Genomic DNA, 19,762 nt, shown 5'->3' with positions numbered 1-19,762 from the left:
CTTTATTGATTTAGTCTATTGACCGTATCAGATAGAAAGGAAGTAAAGTAAAAAGCCATTGTAAACATACAGATATGTACCAAGTGTAGCTCCCGGAGACTTTCAGGTCTCATTAAATGCCACAAAGTTCTAGCACTTGGAGGAAGGAAATATCCTTGTGGACAAGCAGTGCTGAAATGTCAAAACCCAAGGAGGGGTTTTCGTTTTCATGTGCACTTATGGGTTCAGCCCCTTCTCATTATTACAACCATCACCAAGAGGCAGCATAGTACAGACTTTTCGTGCCCCAGACCTGAATGAAGGCTTAGCGTTCAAATTCATAACTGCACAGGAAGTTCAGTGAGGTTTCAGCCCCAGGCGTGTTTATCGATGGAGTTCAAATGGGCATGTTTATTAGTTGAGTTCAAATGGACATGCTTGCTTGTTGAGTCCAAGGGGGTCATACTAAACCCTGAGTCACAATCTCATTTGCTTGTTTGTGGCTTAACCCATTAGGTGAATCCAGCAATTATAGTGTGTAAACTAGGATTTATGTCATAACATATTGTGTAAACCCAATCAACTGTGGTTTATTCCATAAATTACAGCTTTAAAAACCATGGCTATATGTGAACTTGGCTACTATCCTGAATCTAATATAAGAACAGAAAAAAATCCATGCTGTGACAGACCCAAGGCCTATCTACTTCTGCTCTCTGTGTCCAATGATGGCCAACAGGTACAAGCATTGAGAGAGCTAGAGCTTGCAAGGTCAGGCACAAAGGACTTGAAGCTAGAGTGGTCTGTTACAATAACAATGCTTAGATGCCAACTACTTCTACTGCTGAGAATCTAGTGGTTCTCAATCCATTACAACCCAAGGATTGGAGAAAGATGTCGGATTGAATCTGGAGACTGCTAGACATAAGGCTTCAATCCTAGAGTTTGCAGCCACTGCTTTTCTTCATGACAAAGGGCATTTCTGCAATAAATGTATCTTATCAGAACTGTGTCCTTGAATCTCTGGCTGCAAGCCTTCAATTTCCAAGATTGGTCTAGGGGAAGCCCAAGAGGCATCAATAAATTACGGCCCAACTCTCAAGTATAGAAACTCTCCAACACAGAATGTTCTTCTTCCCGTTATGACAGATCTCCCTGGAGATATTGGAAATTCATCCAATGACTTCTGCATCAAAGCCTTTGCTTTAAGGAATGGAAACAGAAGTATTTCTCCCACCCCTTCCTGGTCCCTCACTGACCTAGAATACCAGTGGCTTCAAGGCCTCCAAACTGTTGCATCACCATGATGGCTTTGGTGAGCTCTTCTTGGGTCTGCAACTGTCCTGTGATGGGATCCGGCGGGGGCAGATAGCCAAACTTTGTCAGCCAATCCTATTCAAAAAGGAAAGGAGGGAGAAAGAAGAGGATTCAGTAAAGCCGAAAGCCTGATTCTGCTTCATCTAGTCTCACTCATTTAAATATCCATATATCTATGTTCCTTGTTAACAAATGGATGTGTCAAGACAGATCTGTGTACATTAGTTTAAGTAACAGAATCCAATGACCTTCATGCATTCCAGGGCTGACATTTAATTTTCTCAACCGACTAAGAAAACATCTTTGATTATGACATGGTGTACACCTCCATTTTTGATTTTCTACCTTGTTGGAACTGGCAGCTCATTAATTTGGGAGTTCAGCAGAGAGTAAGGAAAGATCCTAACACGAGCTGTAGCTACTCCCATTCTGAACAAACAAAAGGGTTTCTTTCACAAATGGGAATGTGTGGCACTTAGAAAGCGGGGAAAATGAGACAACGCAAAAGTAGATCTAGCCAACACTGTTGCAGAAGCACAAAGCATCGGAAGGGCCTGTTCACACCCTAAACTGTGTTGGAGCTTTTCTCAGGCTATTTATGGTTGCCTTTGGTTGCTAATCATCCATAATAGGTTTGATGTAATGATTAGAACGCCGAAGCAACATTTGCACGTCTAATGGAAGTTCTGCAGCGAGGCACCTCGGTCATTGCCATGACTACCCATTCAGCTTGTATGGAAAAGGAAACATGTGATGGGGCAGACATGTGACAGTCCCATCTCCACTCAACCATGACCCTTGTTATCTACCCTAGACAGTGAATCTCGTCGTGTGTGATAGAAGACCTTGATGCAGCTCAGACTGCTTCTCAGAAGGCAGACTCTCCCTGCCTTATTCAGACCTTCTTGCCAGAGGATACAGCCCCTGACTCCAACTTCCCCATCCGAGGCCGAGTCCTTGGCAGAAGGTCCATTTTTCCAGATCAACTACTTCAAAATCAGGTGAGGAACCTTTTAACAATTGGATCAGAACATCTAAGGCGTCCAACTAATTACAATGTAAGCCTCATTTGCTCCCTTGATGCTTCCATGGGTTCCCTGAGACAACAAACGTCCTTCTACATCTACCCAAGAATTCCAGCTAGTAGGGCTCCTTCGGAACTGTCCAAGGTACCATATTTATCTATCTGGTGTACCGTCTAAAAGCTTCTTGTACTGAGTTTGTCAGCTGGAACCTGCATCTAGCTCAACTGGCCTTGACCTGCCTTGATTTGACTTCAGATGTTGCTGGCTTCCAGTGCAAGCTTCAAGCATCCACAGAAGGGGAGACAAGACCACTTCCTAACCTCGGCTTTTGCATCATGCAAGCATGCTGTTTTCAGAACATCTGCCTGAAAGATTCCAGTCTGGAGAAGTACCTGCAGTGCAGCTATTTTCAGCTTGACAAACAGTGGATGGTTGATTACTATGGGGTCAACTCTTTCTTTAGGAGGCAAAAGCAGCTGCTTCTAAAGTAAGGAAGCCTTGGTGACTTATCCTAAAGGTAGCATCTACATTTACTTTACTAAAGTGTGGTTGTCTCTATCCGGCAAAGGCTGGCCTTTTTCTCAGCCACCCCCTTCCTTACTTCAAAAGGCCCAAATATCCCTTTCATTTTGATTGTTACTATATTTCAATCTTCTGCGTATCCTGATCTCTGGAGAAGATGGTAATTGCTGTGACAACAAGAGTTTTCTTTACCGATATCCAAGATGTAGCAAACTATTGAGCTGGTAGGGCTGCGATCGATCCAAGCTTTCTATTTGTTCAATAGCCCCATTAACGTCGCTCTTTGTGATGATTGATGTCAGGCAGCAATGTCAGGTTAAAACACAACTGCTTGATTGCTTCATAGGTTAGCTGCCCCCAGGAGGGCTATTGGGGCACAATAGCAGATCATTCCCCTGATTGTCCTTCCCTCCCACCCACTTGGGTTTTACTTTCTTTAGCATTCAGGTTTCCACCACGGATTCAATCATCCTCGCACTGATGATGCAAAGGGGAATGAGAGGCGGCGTTTTGCTTCTAAAAGCAGAGACTTTATTTATTTAGTGAGTTTAGAAAAATCATACGCCTTCTACCATCTTAACAACTTTGGGAAGCTTCCAAGGAAAAGTAAAAACATTCATCAAATCCACATGAAAACAGATGGGTTCATGCAAATGTGAGTTCCTACTGATGTTCTTGCATCTGACGTTTAACTATGTGGTTTGCAGTTAAATATGAGGGAGGGAGGGAGGAAAGAAAGGGAGGGGGAAGGGAGGGAGGGAGGGAGGGAGGGAGGACAGTGAGAGAAGGGAGGGAGGAAAGGAAGAAAGGAAGAAAGGAAGGACAGTGAGAGGAGGGAGGGAGGAAAGGAAGAAAGGAAGAATGGGAGAAAGGAAGGACAGTGAGAGAAGGGAGGGAGGAAAGAAAGGAAGGGGAAAGGAGGAGGGAGGGAGGGTTTGTTGGCTGAAATGCTGAATTTATTTCTTCGAACACTCACAATATAGAAGTATGTCTCATCACACCTAAAGACAGCAGACTTGCTTAGGCGATACAAACCAGGCCATCTGGCATCTGCAATGCTAACACCCTACTGCCACTTAGTAGCAACTACCACCTAAAGGGAATCGATCACTTTACCCTATGGTAGGGCCGGCACTGTTGACATTGGAACTCATTCATCTATCCCATCTTTCTTTCATCCACTGCTTCTTCCCTACAACACTTGCTGTTTGTTCAATCTTTCCATCAATTCCTCTTTTAAATGACTTCCTTATAGAAACCTGTCCACCCTTCCTTCCTAGACCATCCCTTCCTTCATTGTTCCTTCATTCCTTCGTTCCTTCCTTCCCCTCCACCCAACCTCACAATCCCATCACTGACTGCTCTTCTCAGCTGATTTTAACTGCTCAACATCTCAAGAAGGTGTCTCTTCCGTCATGCTAGACGAATTTCCTAAAAGCCAGCCCAGAGATTTCTTGATTGCAGCAATTCATCCCTTTGCACAGTGAATGCGTTTCTGAGAGAAAATAGGTACCTAATTTGGTCCTGATGTCTCCTGACAAATCACCTCTGACAGATCAACCTATGCTGCCCCGTCAATGGCCAATGCTTGGCAGAGAATAATCAGCTTTTCTCCATTACAATGAGGTGGGGTTGCTAATCATTACAGAACCTTTGGGATGTTACTGTCAGAACCTGCATCACCCAACTGTTGTTGTTTTCCATTGTATTGCATTCGTTGGGAGTTGGATTGATTTGTTTCTGTCACTTGTACCTTTGGGGGGGGGGGTGGCTGTTAATGGTTGTAAGGGGAGTTGGGAAGCAGCTTAACCATATATGGGCAATTTAGGCTGGCTTGATTGCCGGCCAGGCAGCTGGGGCCCAAAGAGCCCGGAAGAAGCTCGGGGAGGAAGGAGAGAGGTCAACAACAGGTGAAGAGGAGTCACGACACCAGGCTATAAGGGGAGGGGGGATAAATAGAGGGAGGTTTACCCAAGGCGTTAGTTTTAGCAATGTTCTGTTTACAAGCTACATGTACCTCTTAATAAAGAAGTATTTATCTGACCCAAGTCTGGTTGCGTGAGAATGCTTCAGAACTGAGAGTTGGACATCGTGGACTTGACAGTTACTGAATTTATGCATTTTTGTTACTTATGAAGCATTTCTGTAAGGAGGCTGTTGCCCATCCCTTCGCTGAAATCGTAGGAAACACCACTAGATATAATTGTCAGAAATTAAACAGAAGCTGATGTTTGCCCATCATCTTCAAGGACAGACGCATGTACTACAGTAGTCCAGCCTAAAGGTGACCTCTTAATTGAATAGTATGGTGGTATTTCCTATGCTTACAACAAACCAACACACGTTCATACGAAAGAGGTCAGATGAAGATGCCCCAAAACATTGGTTTCAGTGAATGGGAACTTGAATGTGGGTCTCCCCACTCCAGACCTCATTCAAATCTCTTACACAAAGTTGTCAGGATATAGAATCCTTCAAAAATAACACATGTTTCTACCATTTTATTTTCATACCAACTGCACAATGCTTAACGTGGAGAACCTTCTCCTTCCCGTTCGAAAAGTTCCTCCACAAATAGCAAAAATGTAAGGAGAAGCAAATGCATTATTCTTATGGTTGGTCGCACAGTCATCCAGATGTTTAGACTGGATTTGGCATTTTTATCCACCTATCGAGCCCTTCCCGAGGACCTGGGATAGGCAGATGTTGTTTGATGGTGTTCAAGGTATCGTAGCAGGATGGAAGCTGCTCCAAGTTAAGCTGCCTTTTGCAATGGGCTGATGATATTGTTCTTCTTGTTTTAAATCATTCATTCTGGTGCTTTTGCTGAATGCTAAAAGGTTTGCAGGGGGGCACACACATACACGTACACATACACCCCTCTGTCATTGTTTTGATGCTCAGAAAAAAAAAGTTTTTAAAAGATGCCAAAAACCATCATGGTATTTTCCTTTCTGTCATTCTTTACCACAACACAGTTGGAGTGGTGTTTTCTGTTGTTGCTGAGCAGTGAGAATCATCCCTACAGGGACACAACCTCCAATCTTGCAAACAAGGAGTTAATTACTCAAAGTCAACTAGTTAAACCTGGCTACGATACGTCGAGTTGTAGTTCTAGGGCTTAGCAACCGGTCTGTCTCATAGGAAGTCTGCAGACCCTAATTCTGATTCCAACATGACGTTGAGGAACAGAAGGTTTTGCTCGCAACTCAGAAGCTAAAAGAGAACAACAACAGTGAGAAGGTGGAAGCACAGGACAATGGTTGCTATCCAATCAGTTTGGCAAGCCTTCATGCAGTTGAAGCACGAACCCACATTCACCAATTTCAAATTGGGAGAGGTGTTATCAACCCTTTTCAAAGTCCTGCTTATTTCGAGTTTAGGGCTTCCTGGTTCTCTTCCTTATCCCTGCCTTTCACTCAAAAGTCAATCTCCAGGAAACCCAAGATCAATGAATTAATTGTATCTCTTTATTAAATTGATTTACAGGGCTGTCCATCTTACAAATCTGACTTTGGGCAGCCAATAACATAATTATCTGATTTGTCTCTGTTTAGTTTTCAAACTGACTCCATCCATCCATCCATCCATCCATCCATCCATCCATCCATCCATCCATCCATCCATCCATCCATCCATCCATCCATCCAGTCAGCCAGCCAGCCAGCCAGCCAGCCAGCCAGCCAGCCAGCCAGCCAGCCAGCCAGCCAGCCAGCCAGCCAGCCAGCCAGCCAGCCAGCCACTGGTTTAATAACACAGTTGGGCTATCTAGAATTTAGCACATTAAGGCAAGAGTCTGCCAAGAAAATGCTGTGATGTTCCAACTGTTTTCTTCAGTCTGCCTTTCTTCTCTCCCCCTCATGTTTCTCTGTTTTTGACAGCTAATATACGTTATGAAAAAAAGACTTCTGCACTGAAAGCTTTCATCCTTAGCAAAAGAAAAAAATGACACTGTTTCTCACACCCTAGCCTAGAAAATATTTCCCACCCCTTGGCTGGAATGTAATGACCTCTTTGCTACCTTTCTTGGACATCGTGGAAAATGGGTTGATCGGTTCCTCATTCTGAGAAAAGGAGGATCATCTTACCTTGTAGTCCTGTGATTTTCCTCCAAGGGCTGGAGAAGTCCAGCAATGTAAGAAACGCTTGGCTTTGCTGAGTAACAACACAGTGTTGATATTTGAAGAAGTCTCATAGCATTCTAAAATTCCTTTTGTACTCCTTTGGACGGTGGGTCTGAACCTACCTTGCAAGGTGGAGGATGGCAGATATGGGGTTTTGTTACACCCCATATGTCTCTCCAGCTGTCCCCACTTCCATGGGCAGGGGGAGTCCTATGAAATTTAACTGAAGCTCAAGAAGCAAGGGAAGATGCAGATCATTGGAGAAGGGATTGCGCAATGATGGGAACCTCCTTCTTGGCCTTTCATGCAAGGACAAGAATGACATACCCACAATCATATCCTCCAAAGATTTATTTTCTTTGGGGGTTGGGGGTGGGGGAAATTCTACCAGATAGATGATTCTCCATCAACTTGATTTTTCAGTCCAAATTTCCTCTAGCTTGATAAATGCAAGGACACCCACCCACCCCTTTTCCCAGTTCCTTTTTGTGACTTTGGCAACCTTTCCAATCTTGTACGTGTTCTGGCAATTATTTCCAAACCAAGCTAGGAACCATGCCCATTAATTAGAAGGACACATATGGAAGGGCTTCTTGTTTTTCACCCCCTCCAAAGCATGTGTGAGGCTGTTGATTTCTTCTTGCCTATTCAAGGGCCAATGGTTTTACTCCAAAGGCTGATATCTGCCTCTTGAATGAGGGATCAACAGCGAGAGAAGGAGAAGCAGGAATTCTGGAATAAACTGAAGCTCTGGTGGTGGTGAACTGAAGCCCAGGCAGCTCATCTCAGTGCCTCAAAACCTATCATTTTATCTCAGCTGATTTAAAGTCCCAGCATTGGTGAAAACAGCTCTCTCTTGCCAGCAGACTCAGTTTCTCTGATGGCACAGCACAGGGATGTGACCTTCAACAGTTCTTGGATTGGTTAATGCTGTGGTAGATGGAATTTGTTGGGGCTCAGCTGCTATTCCAAAAGAGTCCATTGGAAACACATGTTCCACAGCTCTGCTCACTCCTTAGCTGGGTAGGCATAAGTGAGAAGACATTTGCTGCCCTGCTTTTGAATTGGTTAAAAAAAAAAAAAAGTGAAACTCAATTCTTGGTGGTACTACAAGTGTATTATTGCATGCACCTCTGGGGTGACTAATCTGGCGCATTGAGCTTTGCCATTTGGCTTGCAAGTACTTTACAGAGACTTTACCTCTTTTTCCCCAACCTGCCTTCTTTCCCCAGGCATTGTAATGGTATGTGAGAATAACCTTGGGAGACAGGAGGAAGAGCTGCAAACTAAACAGCCATCGGGCAAAAGATATCTAAGTCCACAGAAAAAGAGAGGTTAAGGGGTTCAGAAGAAACCCCCCCTAGTTTTCCAGAGAGTAAAAAGGAAAGGAGGGGAGAAATACTTTCAGACTTGCAAGATTCTGTTAATGTAACCTTACAATAAAGATAGAGCTAGAAGTCTTGGTTCTGCTTCTTGTCTAGACTACCTTGCATGGCTAACAGGCATTGACCTCTTCTGGCTTTCCAAGGAAAAAGGAAATCAATATTAGATCAGAAGTAAAAACTTTATCTTAAGGCTTTAAAAAGAGCCTTCATTATTACCATATGCGGTTTATATTCCATTTTTCCCACAAGGATCTCCAGGATGTAATTAAAAAACAAGCTTTCAAAACATTTATGAAATTCCCATGAAAAAAACAATAAAAACAGCAGTTCAAGTTGCTTTTTGTAGTCTGCTTGCACATTTTTAAAACATTTAAAATAATTTTCTTGGCTGATTTTTCTGTAGGTTGGATGGTGGGTAGCATTCAGCATGGACTACTGAATGCTTCTGTGCTCTCTAAGATGAAAAAATGAGGAAGCAGGGGCCTGGTTTCAAATGCTCTTCATTCCCAATTGCGGAATACTCAAAACAATATGGAACAAAACGAGCGTGGGCCAAGACTTAAGAACATGGAATGTTTTGCTCCAAGCTCCAAACACTTGAAATGGCCATTCCAAATTTGGGACACTTGAAGCTCAGAACATTTTGCATATTCCTGGTGCAAGATACACATCTTGGACTAAACTGTTTCCTACCGTAGAAACTTCATATGAGTTTCTCAGCTTTTCAGGCAGTTAGTTTATGATCACATGCAGCAACTTGGAGATGCAACAGCCCATTCAAATGACAACCAATCATTTGTAATCATGGTATGGCTGACAGGAGCGAGGGAGAGCGAGGACTCAGTATATCTTCTGTCAATCTTTTCTATTTCCAGCCTGCTTCTCCCTGTCTTTTCTGCACAGCTCCCAGCAATTTGATCAGAGACCTCACCGTTGGCTTTGCCTCTTATACAATCAAAGGCTGAGCAACTTAGTCAACAAAGCTGGAAATTGTAAGACTGACTTACGGATGCCACACCTGGCACACTCCGGATTTTTAAATTGCAACAGGTGTATTTCTCCATCTGTGAATCCCACCAGCTTGTTGCCCAGGGTTGCCATAGCAATTGCTTAGCATAACTATTTTATCAATCAGCTGCATTGTTTAAAAGCTGGCCTTGCAAGCCAGCTGCAAGATGTCAAGGCATTTAATGAAAAACTAGTCTCCCCCCCCCACCCCCCACTCCTTTTCTAGGGGCTGAACTATTTAAAAATCATTTTGGGTTGAGGAATGAACTTGGGGGCAGAGAAGGTAGAGGAGGAGGTCTGGAGAAAGAGCTTCTAAAAGGGACTTTCTGTTCCAACTAGAAGCAAACCTGAGTTCTTGTTCTCAACAGCAGAAGCAGGAGATGGATCTGCTTCAAGTCAAAAGACAAGGTTCTGTAATGGGCTGTAAGAATAACCTTGAGGAACAAGAGGAAGAGCCACAATCAAGACAACAGCCAGATCAATGAAATCTGAGTCCGGCGCAGAACTGTAATTTGAGGAAGCATCTCAGAATTGACCCTCCCTAGTTCTCTTGAACATAAAGGCAGGAAGGGGGAGGCACATTTAGACTTGCAAGATTGGATTACCGTAACCCTATAATAAAAGTAGCATTAGTGTTCATAACTTTGGTTTCCTGGTCTGGTCTCTCTCGAAGGCCCAACAGGTTCTTATTCAACTGAAGTTGCACCAGTTTTAAGGGACTCCTCAGCTGCTGCTCCGTCACACTGGCCTTTTCCTGAACACAAGATGCAGAGAAAAGCAGGACTTGTCTTCTTCTCAGTGGACTCATCCAAGTGCCCCTGAAGACTGGCCATCATTTGAGAAACAGTGCCTTTTTGCCCTTAAACAGCCATGCGCACATCCTCGAAGCTCCCAAGCACTACGTGAGCTTAACTGGACGCATCCCACGGGAAGGAGACGGACCAACAGCTGCATTTAAATGAGCTCCAGTCAGCATCCTACAGGCCGGCCAAGTCCTAGCTCCAATGCATTTGTTGGTTGTCTATGTGCAAGCCTACATTTTCAAATCTCTGTGCATTCAGCCATAGGCCCTCCCCTACATTTTTTGCTGGGTTCATGAGCTGCTTTTAAACCCAGTGACTCCTCCCCCCGTTATGTCAGTAGCCATGTCCTTAGCGACGTGGTAATTTCCCAGTAATGTAGGCTAATCACCTTCCTCAGCTGAGAGGGCCCATGTTTCCTCTGCTGTAGTCTCCCTCCAGCAATTTCTTCTTGCAAACCGCCACCATTCTCAACATACCACATAAGCGTTTTTGGCAGGCTCCAGCAGAGATCCATCCGAATGCAGACATTTGTGGATGGCCTTCCCCCTCCCACAGAAAAAGACAAGCAGCAAAATGAAAAAGGACACTTTCCAACCAATCTGCTCTCCTAGGCTTCATCTTCTGGGGGTTGGTTTCTTCATAGAGCCCTCACACTGATGATAAGAAATGGGGGGATCAACCAACTCCTAACCATGACAGATCTCTTTGTATCTCAAGTTCTATTCCTAGATATAAGGCAACAACAATCAATTTGTGGTTGAGCTGGATAACATGCCTCTCAGTTGAGAAGTGCCCATGGTCACCACTTCATTGAACGTTATGGACAGTAACCTACCATATTGATCCAATGCAGGTTGGTAGACCAATGTTTTTGACCTTCCAGTCTAGGGCTGCTTGCAAATCTAGCCCAAAGTCACCCATTTGGCTTCCATACCTAAGAGGGGACTAGAACCTGGATCTTCCTGCACCTTAACCACACCAGCTCTCCTATCTTTCAACAACAAGCTTAATAGATAGAAACGATGTTCAAACTCTCTTGTGTTTCTGTTTTGCTCCCTTCCTAAATACTGGCCCCTTGGCCCCCTCTTTTGAGCAGACTGGTCTGTCTCCATTTGTTCTTTGCTTTTACAATGGCCAGATTTGCTATCATGTTATTTTATGCTGGATGTCTGAAGACTCTCACCACCTCTGTATGATGCAGTTGAGTGGCGTCCCAGGATACACTCTTAGAAATGCAAGACACTGACAAAGTGGTGGCTTTGGAAGCCAAGGGATCTACGGAGATGTCTCCTGAGATGTCTCCTGAGCAACTTCTCTTCTTACAACCACAGTTGGGTTGGACAGCCTGCTCTTTTTAATGCAGCTGGTGAGGGAGATGATGCAATCTGCTTTCACATTGGGACAATCTGCCCCTTGGGATGAAGTTGGCTGAATTTATTTCCAGCAGCAGATGGGTCTTGATTTGTTAAAAGAGGAACATCTGCACCCAGTCAAAAATCTGGGGTTGCTTTCAGAAGAACACTGGGCTCTAGGAACATCCACCAGGTCACTTGGAGCTGGAGGGTTTTCTCCAGGGCATCCTCAATCAAGCTGGCTTTGTTAAGTAAACGCAAGAAAGGCAACTGTTGGACCATCAGTTTGCCCTAAGTGTCTAGAGACTAGGAGGAGATTCTATCAAGTAATATAGAGAATCTGTTCCCAGTTATATTCTCAACACTGTTTCTACTCTAAGCGCTACCAGATGGAAGAAAATAAATACTAGTGATTTACACAGACGGGGAAAAATCTTTTAACAACTACAGTTCACAGTTTATACACACCCAGAGCAAGTGCAAACATGACATTACTTAGCAAGCTAAATGGGCTGTGTATTTTGGGTGGAAGACATGGTCTGCTAACCCAGGTTTTAGCAACTTAATTACAGCAACACGTCCCGTTAATGTACATGCCCAGATCTTGGTGTTTTTCTGATTAAAATGCAAATGGCCAGAAAGTCCAGCTTTGTGGACTCAAATATGTCTGTCTGGAACCCAGCCCTTTGGAATGGGAAGATGCTGTCCCCAAATTTGCACAACAGGCAGCTGATGGACTGACCGCAGAAGCACTACACAGAATTAAAACATCTCCTTCAGCCAGATGGACCCACAAGTTGGAGGTTTGGTACGGAAAAGAAAAGGGCCACTCTGTCAACAGGAGCCCTCAAATCTGGGATGAACCTTTTTGAAGAAGACACCTTGGATTAAGGGTGTGTGTTAGGGGTTTTTCTTAATATGGTACAGAAGACTGCCTTTGTTTTCTCCCACAAAGCTGTTCTATTGTACAAACATAAGCTCCTATTCCTTTACTTCTAAACTTAATGCTAATTCTAGGCTTTCCGTTCTTTTTTATAAAGCAAACTCTCCAATTAAAGAGAGGATGGGGCTGTTTTAACCCCCCTTAGCATCTAAATTCTGGATCCGAGGAGGGAAAAAACGTCTGCTTACTCCGAGTGGCGAGTTCACTCTTCCACGGCGTGTCTCTCCGTTTCCATGATGCAGCTTCAGTTGTCAGAACTGAAAGCGACACGCTTGTAGGGTCTAATTAAGGCTATCTGAAACCCAGCAATCCGAAATTGCAAGGAAAAGATGGGATACGGTTCCCTGATGCCAGGAGGAAAGAAACTCGGTTGGCAATAATTAAGATGATTTAAGCATCTGCCCTGCTAAGAGAGTTCCTCTCCAGCCAAGAATGGGCTGGGGGGAAAAATGCACCGGTTTTACTGTTTCGTTATGGAAATTTTAGAAGCTGGGAAGGCTCTTTTAGGAAGGCTTAAACCAACGTGATCTTGAAAAACCCAACACCCTTGTCAAAAACCACTGGAAAGAATGTTTCTGAGGAGGAAGAAAAAGCACAGGATAGAATTTGTCTGACCATTCATACACGTGCTCACACCCCTATTTTTTAAAATAGCAATCGCTTTGGAGGTCTGAAAGCTTGCATCATTCCACCTGAGCCCCTACAAGAATCCAGCCCCCAGCTTGAGCAAATTATTGGATAGGTCTAGAGCAGGGTTTTTCAACCTTGGCAACTTTAAGATGTGTGGACTTCAACTCCCAGAATTCCCCAGCCAGCCATGCTGGCTGGGGAATTCTGGGAATTGAAGTCCACACATCTTAAAGTTGCCAAGGTTGAAAAACACTCTTCTTGAAAGTTAAGATATGATACTGTGTTTCTGTAGACTGGGAGTGGGCAAGGTCCCAACTCCTACAAATCACACTTTGAAAAAAGAAAAAATCTTGAAGGGCCAAAATTATGGCTATTATAGCTGTCATGTCATCCAAGAGGACAGGGCTTAAATTTTTAAGGGTTTCTTTGGGGGTGGGGGGTGATCTGGGTGTGCTCTCTTCTGCAAAATGGATCTCCTATACCTTGCAGAGGTTCTGCTCCTATTTTATCCTTTTCCAAAAAACAACCAGCCTCGCAGCCAAAATCTTTAATTATTCCCATCCATTTTTCTAGGGTCCCTAGCATAAGCCGTTATCCGCTTGTCACGCAACAACACGCTGAACGTTAATGAAGGATGCCACAACATCGCGGTGGCAGTTTCTCCGTGAAAAGTGTTTTAGAATTAAGTGAACATTACTCAAGTGCATTGAAGTGTTTTGCTAGAATAGTCGTGCCTCCCGGCAAGAAGCAGCAACTTCAAGGCCTAGCAAAACTTTTGTGTGGGGGTGGGTGGGGTGTGTGCGTGCGTGCGCGGTCTCCTAAAATGTCTCCCAAAAAGTCATGATAATTTCTTTAGCGTTTTTTAATGGTTTTTATTTTTTTTAAAAAAAAATTCATCCAAGTTTGAGTGTTTTTAGATCGTTTAGACTGGCGCGCTCCAAAAACGATGTCAGTTTCCATGGGCGCACGTAGAACCACTCGCAAAACCCATTGAGTCTTGGCAATGGACCAACTCAAGAGTGAGAAAGAGAGAACGAAGTCAAGGGTAAACTGCCCAGGGTCCCTGGGAGTGGGGTGGCATATAAATTTAATAAATTATGATGATTCATCAAACGCCCTTGCCCAGCAATCTAAGACCGACACTGCTATTTTCACTGCTTCCAACGGTCCCTGCTCGGCTTTTGCAAAGCAGACGAAAACATTTCAAAACGTTCTTGTTGAAAAGAGCAAAATCTTGACAAAATCCAGGCTTGCTTTAAAGTACGGTCTTCAATGGAGTGTAAATTCTGGTATCCAAGTGGCAAATCTGGTCTGGAAGCAAATTTGCACCATACGGATCAGTTTCACACGGGTGTGCTCCCACCACGATTTCAGTTTCCACTGGAGGATGTATAACCACTCACAAAACCCATTCAGCCTTGAAGGCTTCTCTGGCAATGGACTAACTCAACAGCGAGAAAAAGAGAATGAAGTCAAGGTAAAATATAAAATAAAAAGGGTGCAAGTTCGCTCTAAACCTATTTGAATGGTCAGCTTGATCCGAATCAACTTGTTGAACCAGTTTCCTTCGAACTGTCAAATCCATTCAGAATATTTTAATCAATTCAGTCTTTTGAATTGAACTGGAACAACTTGGCTGGTTCAACCTGAATGCTATGAAGGCTCGTGAATATGTGTACAAGGAATTCCAATCAGTTTGAACAAAATCAGTTCGGATATATCCAATTTAATTCAGCATTTGGACACCTAATTCGATTAGGTGACTCCCATCAAGTTTCCTTTCAATCAAATCCCCAAACTGAATCGTTGGGCAGATCTAATCAGCATCTTCTCAAGCTTTGAAATGTGACACTAACTTGTGCTAAGGACCACCCGATTTTCAATATTACAGCTAATGCTATTCTGGGTTTTAAAAACAAAACAAAACTTCTTTCTTTCTAGATCTGGACTAAGTTATCTGCAGCCCCCAAATCTCTGGTCACAATTCTCCCAACCCCTTCTGGCTAGACATTGGCTCCCAAATCAATTCTTAACGTACTTAGAAGCAGAAAGAATGATTTGGTGCAGTTGTGCCCTCCAACTGATACGCTTGGCAATAACATTCATCTTGAAAATTTCAGCCCTGGGGCTAGACTTCCTAAGCAGCTGCTTCAGAAGACAGAGGAACACATGCAGTTGGTTTTTCTCTGATGCTTTGGCGAACCTAATTTTAAAGGAATAGAAAGTTAATGCACTCTCTCCAATGGTGGAAGATGCTACCTTGGCTTAGAAACCAGATCTTTCATCCAGTGGCATCCTGGGGCATTTCTGCCCATGGTGTGGAAGGGCACAGCTCAGCATGGAAGAGATAAAAAATTACGGAGAGGATCTTTCCTGAGAATATTTTATGGAGGATCTCATGGTGCTTCCCCATGCAGACCCAAGAGAGCATTCCTCCTCCATTTCCAACCCTCTCCCTATGTTGACTGCTCAAACTATGATAGGCAAGGAGGCAGTTGTTATCAGTAGCACATTGCTCCTATGCAGATCCATTGTATCTGCAGAAGGGAGCCAGACAACCTGCTTCTCATTCTTGCCATCCCTGGTTCCTGCTGTACTTTTCCACCATGTCTCTAAGCGCCAGTAATGTCTGCTTGATGGACCCAGCAAGCTGTCACTCCTGGAAAAAAAGGGACACCGGTGTCTGCCAGAAAGAGCTCTCAAATGCTGGCTGGGTCCCCAGATGTCCCAAACTTTGTCATGGAGACTCTCCAAAGGAAAATCAGGCTAGCGTCAGAGACGGGGGGGGGGGGAATGCATGGGAAAAAGACTCCCCCATGGCAACAGAAACCTCCCTGGGGCAGATGTTTTTGAGACAGGGTGGAAAAGGAGGTGCAACCCTTTCGCACCACAGTAACATCTCTTTTCCGTCACGCGTGTGTGATTTTGCTGGCATTGCATCAGCGCCTCTGAAACTACAGCTCAGTCACGGTAGGTCTAATCTGCTTTGTAGTAGAAGATCTAGTTGGCATGTAAAAGGTCCCAAGGAAAGGCTTACAGACCTTCTGTACGAAATGAAGCTGACTAGGAGGAGATTTAAAAGAGACAAGAGAAAGCACGTCCTTATGCAGGGCTAATTAACCCATGGAATCCATTGCTGCAAGTTGTGGTGACCGCCGTTGACTTGGATGGTTTTAAACAGAGATCGGATTAACCCATGAAGGATGGGTCTACTGGGGCCAAATGGCCTTGAAGACTCTACACTACCTCTGGGTTGGGGGGCAGCATGCCTCCAAATACCTTTGCAGGGGACCCAGAGCCGAGAAGAGTGGGTCTCCATCTCCTGCTTGTGAGCACCCCAGAAACATCTGGTTAGCCACTGCGAAAAACAAAATAGCAGACTTTGCATGATCCTGACATTCCTCAACTCTGGAGGACTATTACCAGATGAGGATTCTATAGCAGAGCCGGCCCTACTAAGAGGCAAAGTGTAATGGTCTGTGGGAATGATCTTGGGAGACAGAAGGAGGAGCCACAACCTAGACAATGGTCTGATAAACGAAATTCGAGTCCGAAGGAGTGGCGAAAGGGTCTCAAAAGAGACCCCCTCTAGTTTTCAGGAGAGTAAAAGTAAGAGACAGAAGGGGGACTTTCAGACTTGCAAAATTCTGTTACTGTAACCTTACAATAAAGGTAGTGATAGTACTCATGGTTGGAGCTTCTGGTCTGGGCTGACATCAATCTTGCAAGTCTGAAAGTACCCTTCTTCCATTTTTACTCTGCACTGTGATGCATTTGCAAAAACGGGAAATACAGTCTTCACCTGGCATCTAGCGCCAGAACGGCAAGAAGTTAAGTCTTTTATTCTTTTTAGAGCTGGACAATCCACATTTGGTGTAACGTAAGCGCATGCTATGGGTACCACATTTTAGGTCAGGAGTCCCCAAACTCTTCAACCCATCGAGGTTTCAGATTGTTCAGCGAGCCCCAAACATTTATTCTATGAAAATAATTTAATAAATACTACTTTAAGTAACAGTACTATGAATCATCGTCGTCATCATGAACAACTCCTTGGATAGTCCCATCGACCCTTTAAGGGTCAATATTGGCCACTTTGAGGAACCCTGTTTTAGATCAAGTAGCCTAAAGAACATCCTTATTCAGCATTGCATCTGACATACAAACCGGGATTCGTGCTCTGGTGTTCTCCCATCCCAAGTAAAAATGGGCTTGCTTGTCCTAGACATCTGTACAAGCCCCAATGAGTGAAAATGATGAAACGGCGTTGTGACCTCACAACGCAAACCCTGATCTTCTGTATTTACATCCTAACATTGGACAATGTCGGACGTAGGTTCTTAAATCATGGGGGTCTGCATCCTGATACATAAATCATCATTCCCCCTCCCTGTATTGCTTGTCTCTGGCTTTGTAATGTGTGTGACTCTAATTGATGGTGGTATATGAGCAAACCACAGTTTCGGGCCATAAACGAAACTGGGTCAAAGTGTTCAAAAAGTGTTCAAAAATGTTCTTTTTGGAACCCCGCTGGTGCTCAGTGCTGCCATAGTGAACACACAGAGAAAGGCATAACCCACCAGTGCAGCTGAGTCCAAGAGCAGCGTGCCAGGTCGGCAACTGGCTGCCCCTTTTACAAGGGCCAGGCCAGGCAAACCCTCAATCCGTAAACTTTACCTCTGTTATAAAACAGCATTTAAAGAGAAATTTAACTTTCCAAGCCCTCCTTCAGAAAATAAATCACCTGCCGTGACGTATTTGCCAACAGACTGAATCTGATTGAAGGTGACAGCTGAAGAACATGGACGCTTTCTTGAAGAGGAACCTGCATGTCTGGATAAATCAAGGTTTGCAGGCCCCAAAGTTCACATTTGGGGTCCCCTTTCTCTTCTGCAAGACAGGCATTTATGGTAATGAAATGTGCTGGGGAGGCGTGAGATAATCCCATTCAAATTTGCCTTTTTCATCTTTTATGTAGCGAAGCTGCATTAACAATGCTATCAGATCCTGCGGGGACGAAAATCAGTGTGTCGTCTGGCAAAGCCACTCGGTTTCTACCGAGTTCAGAGCGCCATCATTATAGAAATGAAAAGAGGGGGGAATGCATTATTCTTCCCTTATCCCTTCATACCTGGCAGCGAAGATGCCCCACGAATTAAAACATGACAGAAGTGTGAGACAGCTTGATCGAATTCACTCTGGCTCAGAATTAGCCGCTGAGTGGGCTACTTAGGAAGGGAAAATTAATGCAACCCAGCCGTTTTAGAAGAGTTATTTTCAAAGTTTCCATTCTTAAGTGTTCGTGAAATACGTTAATGTCTGTTCTGGCAATGACAGCACTTGGCAGTTCTGTGAAAGTCCGTGCAGTCCAAGGGTTAGAAATGCAGCCAAATGTTACAGAGAGCGTCCACTAATGTAGGCCCAGATCCTAAATGCATGTTGCACTCTTGGACACATGTATTTGTAAGTCAACCCCCTTGAACGCCACAGCTGAACTTAGAACCCATTTGTAAGTCAGCCCATTGAACTCAACAACTGAACTTGCAACCGGCTTGTAAGTAAGCCCCATGAAACTCAGTAAGTGAACTTGCAACTGGTTTGTAAGCTCCATTGAACTCAACAACTGAACTTGCAACCAGTTTGTAAATAAGCCCCACTGAACTGAACAACTGAACTTGCAACTGGCTTGTAAATAAACCCCATCAAACTCAACAGCTAAACTTGCAACCAGTTTATAAGTAAGCCCCATTGAACTCAACTGAACTTGGAACTGTCTTGTAAATAAACCCCATCAAACTCAACAACTGAACTTGCAACCAGTTTATAAGTAAGACCCATTGTACTCAACAACTGAACTTACAGCTGGCTTGTAAATAAGCCCCATCAAACTCAACAACTAACTTGCAACCAGCAAACCAAGCAAACATCAATTAGCCTGAACAATTCTACTGGATTAAGGCCTGTTGATGATGTAGTTGTGCCTAAGTACAGGAACTGTACAATAAGAAGCCTCCAATCTTGCCATTTTAGGTGGCAGATTCTGTAACAGTGCACCGTACCAAAAAGCTTGAAAAGACGACTTTTGGTAGGACCAATGTCCAAAGCAACCTTGAAAGGTGGCAAAAGAAGGCAAAATGCAGGGCCAAATTAAATGGGTCCTGAATCCCACCAATCTACCCTAGCCTTCACCACAACCTGGCCCTTCTGAGCCTTCTTCGGGGTTGACTTTTTTCAGATATTTGAAGATTTCTTTGCTCTTTCTTGCAGTTTCTCTTTCCAAGGCAAAACCTTTTCCCTCCTTCAAGGTTAACTAGGTCTTCTCCTTTATTTGCACTGCAGTGATACAGTTCGATAGCAGCGTTTTGTTTTTATCGTTTTTATTAAGAGTTGTCCATAAAGTAAAAGGTGACTCCAAAGAAAAAGAAAGAAAAGGAAAAGAAAGAAAAAAGAAAAGGAAAAGAGAGTGCAAGAAACAAAAGAAAAAAGAGAAAAAAAGAAATGACTTCTGACTTTCTTTTCAAAAGATATTTACAACTTATTATCCTTCCTCCCTCTGGGATAATACATAAATCCTTTCAACCCCTTTATTTAATCTGCAGCTCAGTCCTCAAATCCATAAATCATCATTTCATTTGTTTCTTCCTTCAGCCAAAAGTCCATCTAAGGTTTCCAGT

At 43.8% G+C, this 19,762-nt stretch overlaps 1 protein-coding gene across 1 annotated transcript in view; it reads right to left on the bottom strand.

Moving 5' to 3' along the window:
* MMP17 (matrix metallopeptidase 17) overlaps positions 1-19,762 on the bottom strand; it is a 60,534-nt gene that overhangs the window by 17,969 nt on the left and 22,803 nt on the right. The window contains exon 2 of the mRNA XM_088135303.1: positions 1,239-1,371. Coding sequence (XP_087991429.1) covers positions 1,239-1,371 — 133 coding nt within the window. The remainder of the gene's footprint in view (positions 1-1,238; positions 1,372-19,762) is intronic.

The sequence above is a fragment of the Python bivittatus genome, unplaced genomic scaffold (genome assembly GCF_059951505.1).
Source record: "Python bivittatus isolate LINGU-HERP-01145 unplaced genomic scaffold, Pbiv_v1 ctg000100_np1212, whole genome shotgun sequence".
Lineage (NCBI taxonomy): Eukaryota > Metazoa > Chordata > Lepidosauria > Squamata > Pythonidae > Python > Python bivittatus.
This window is presented reverse-complemented; position numbering and strand designations above follow the sequence as displayed.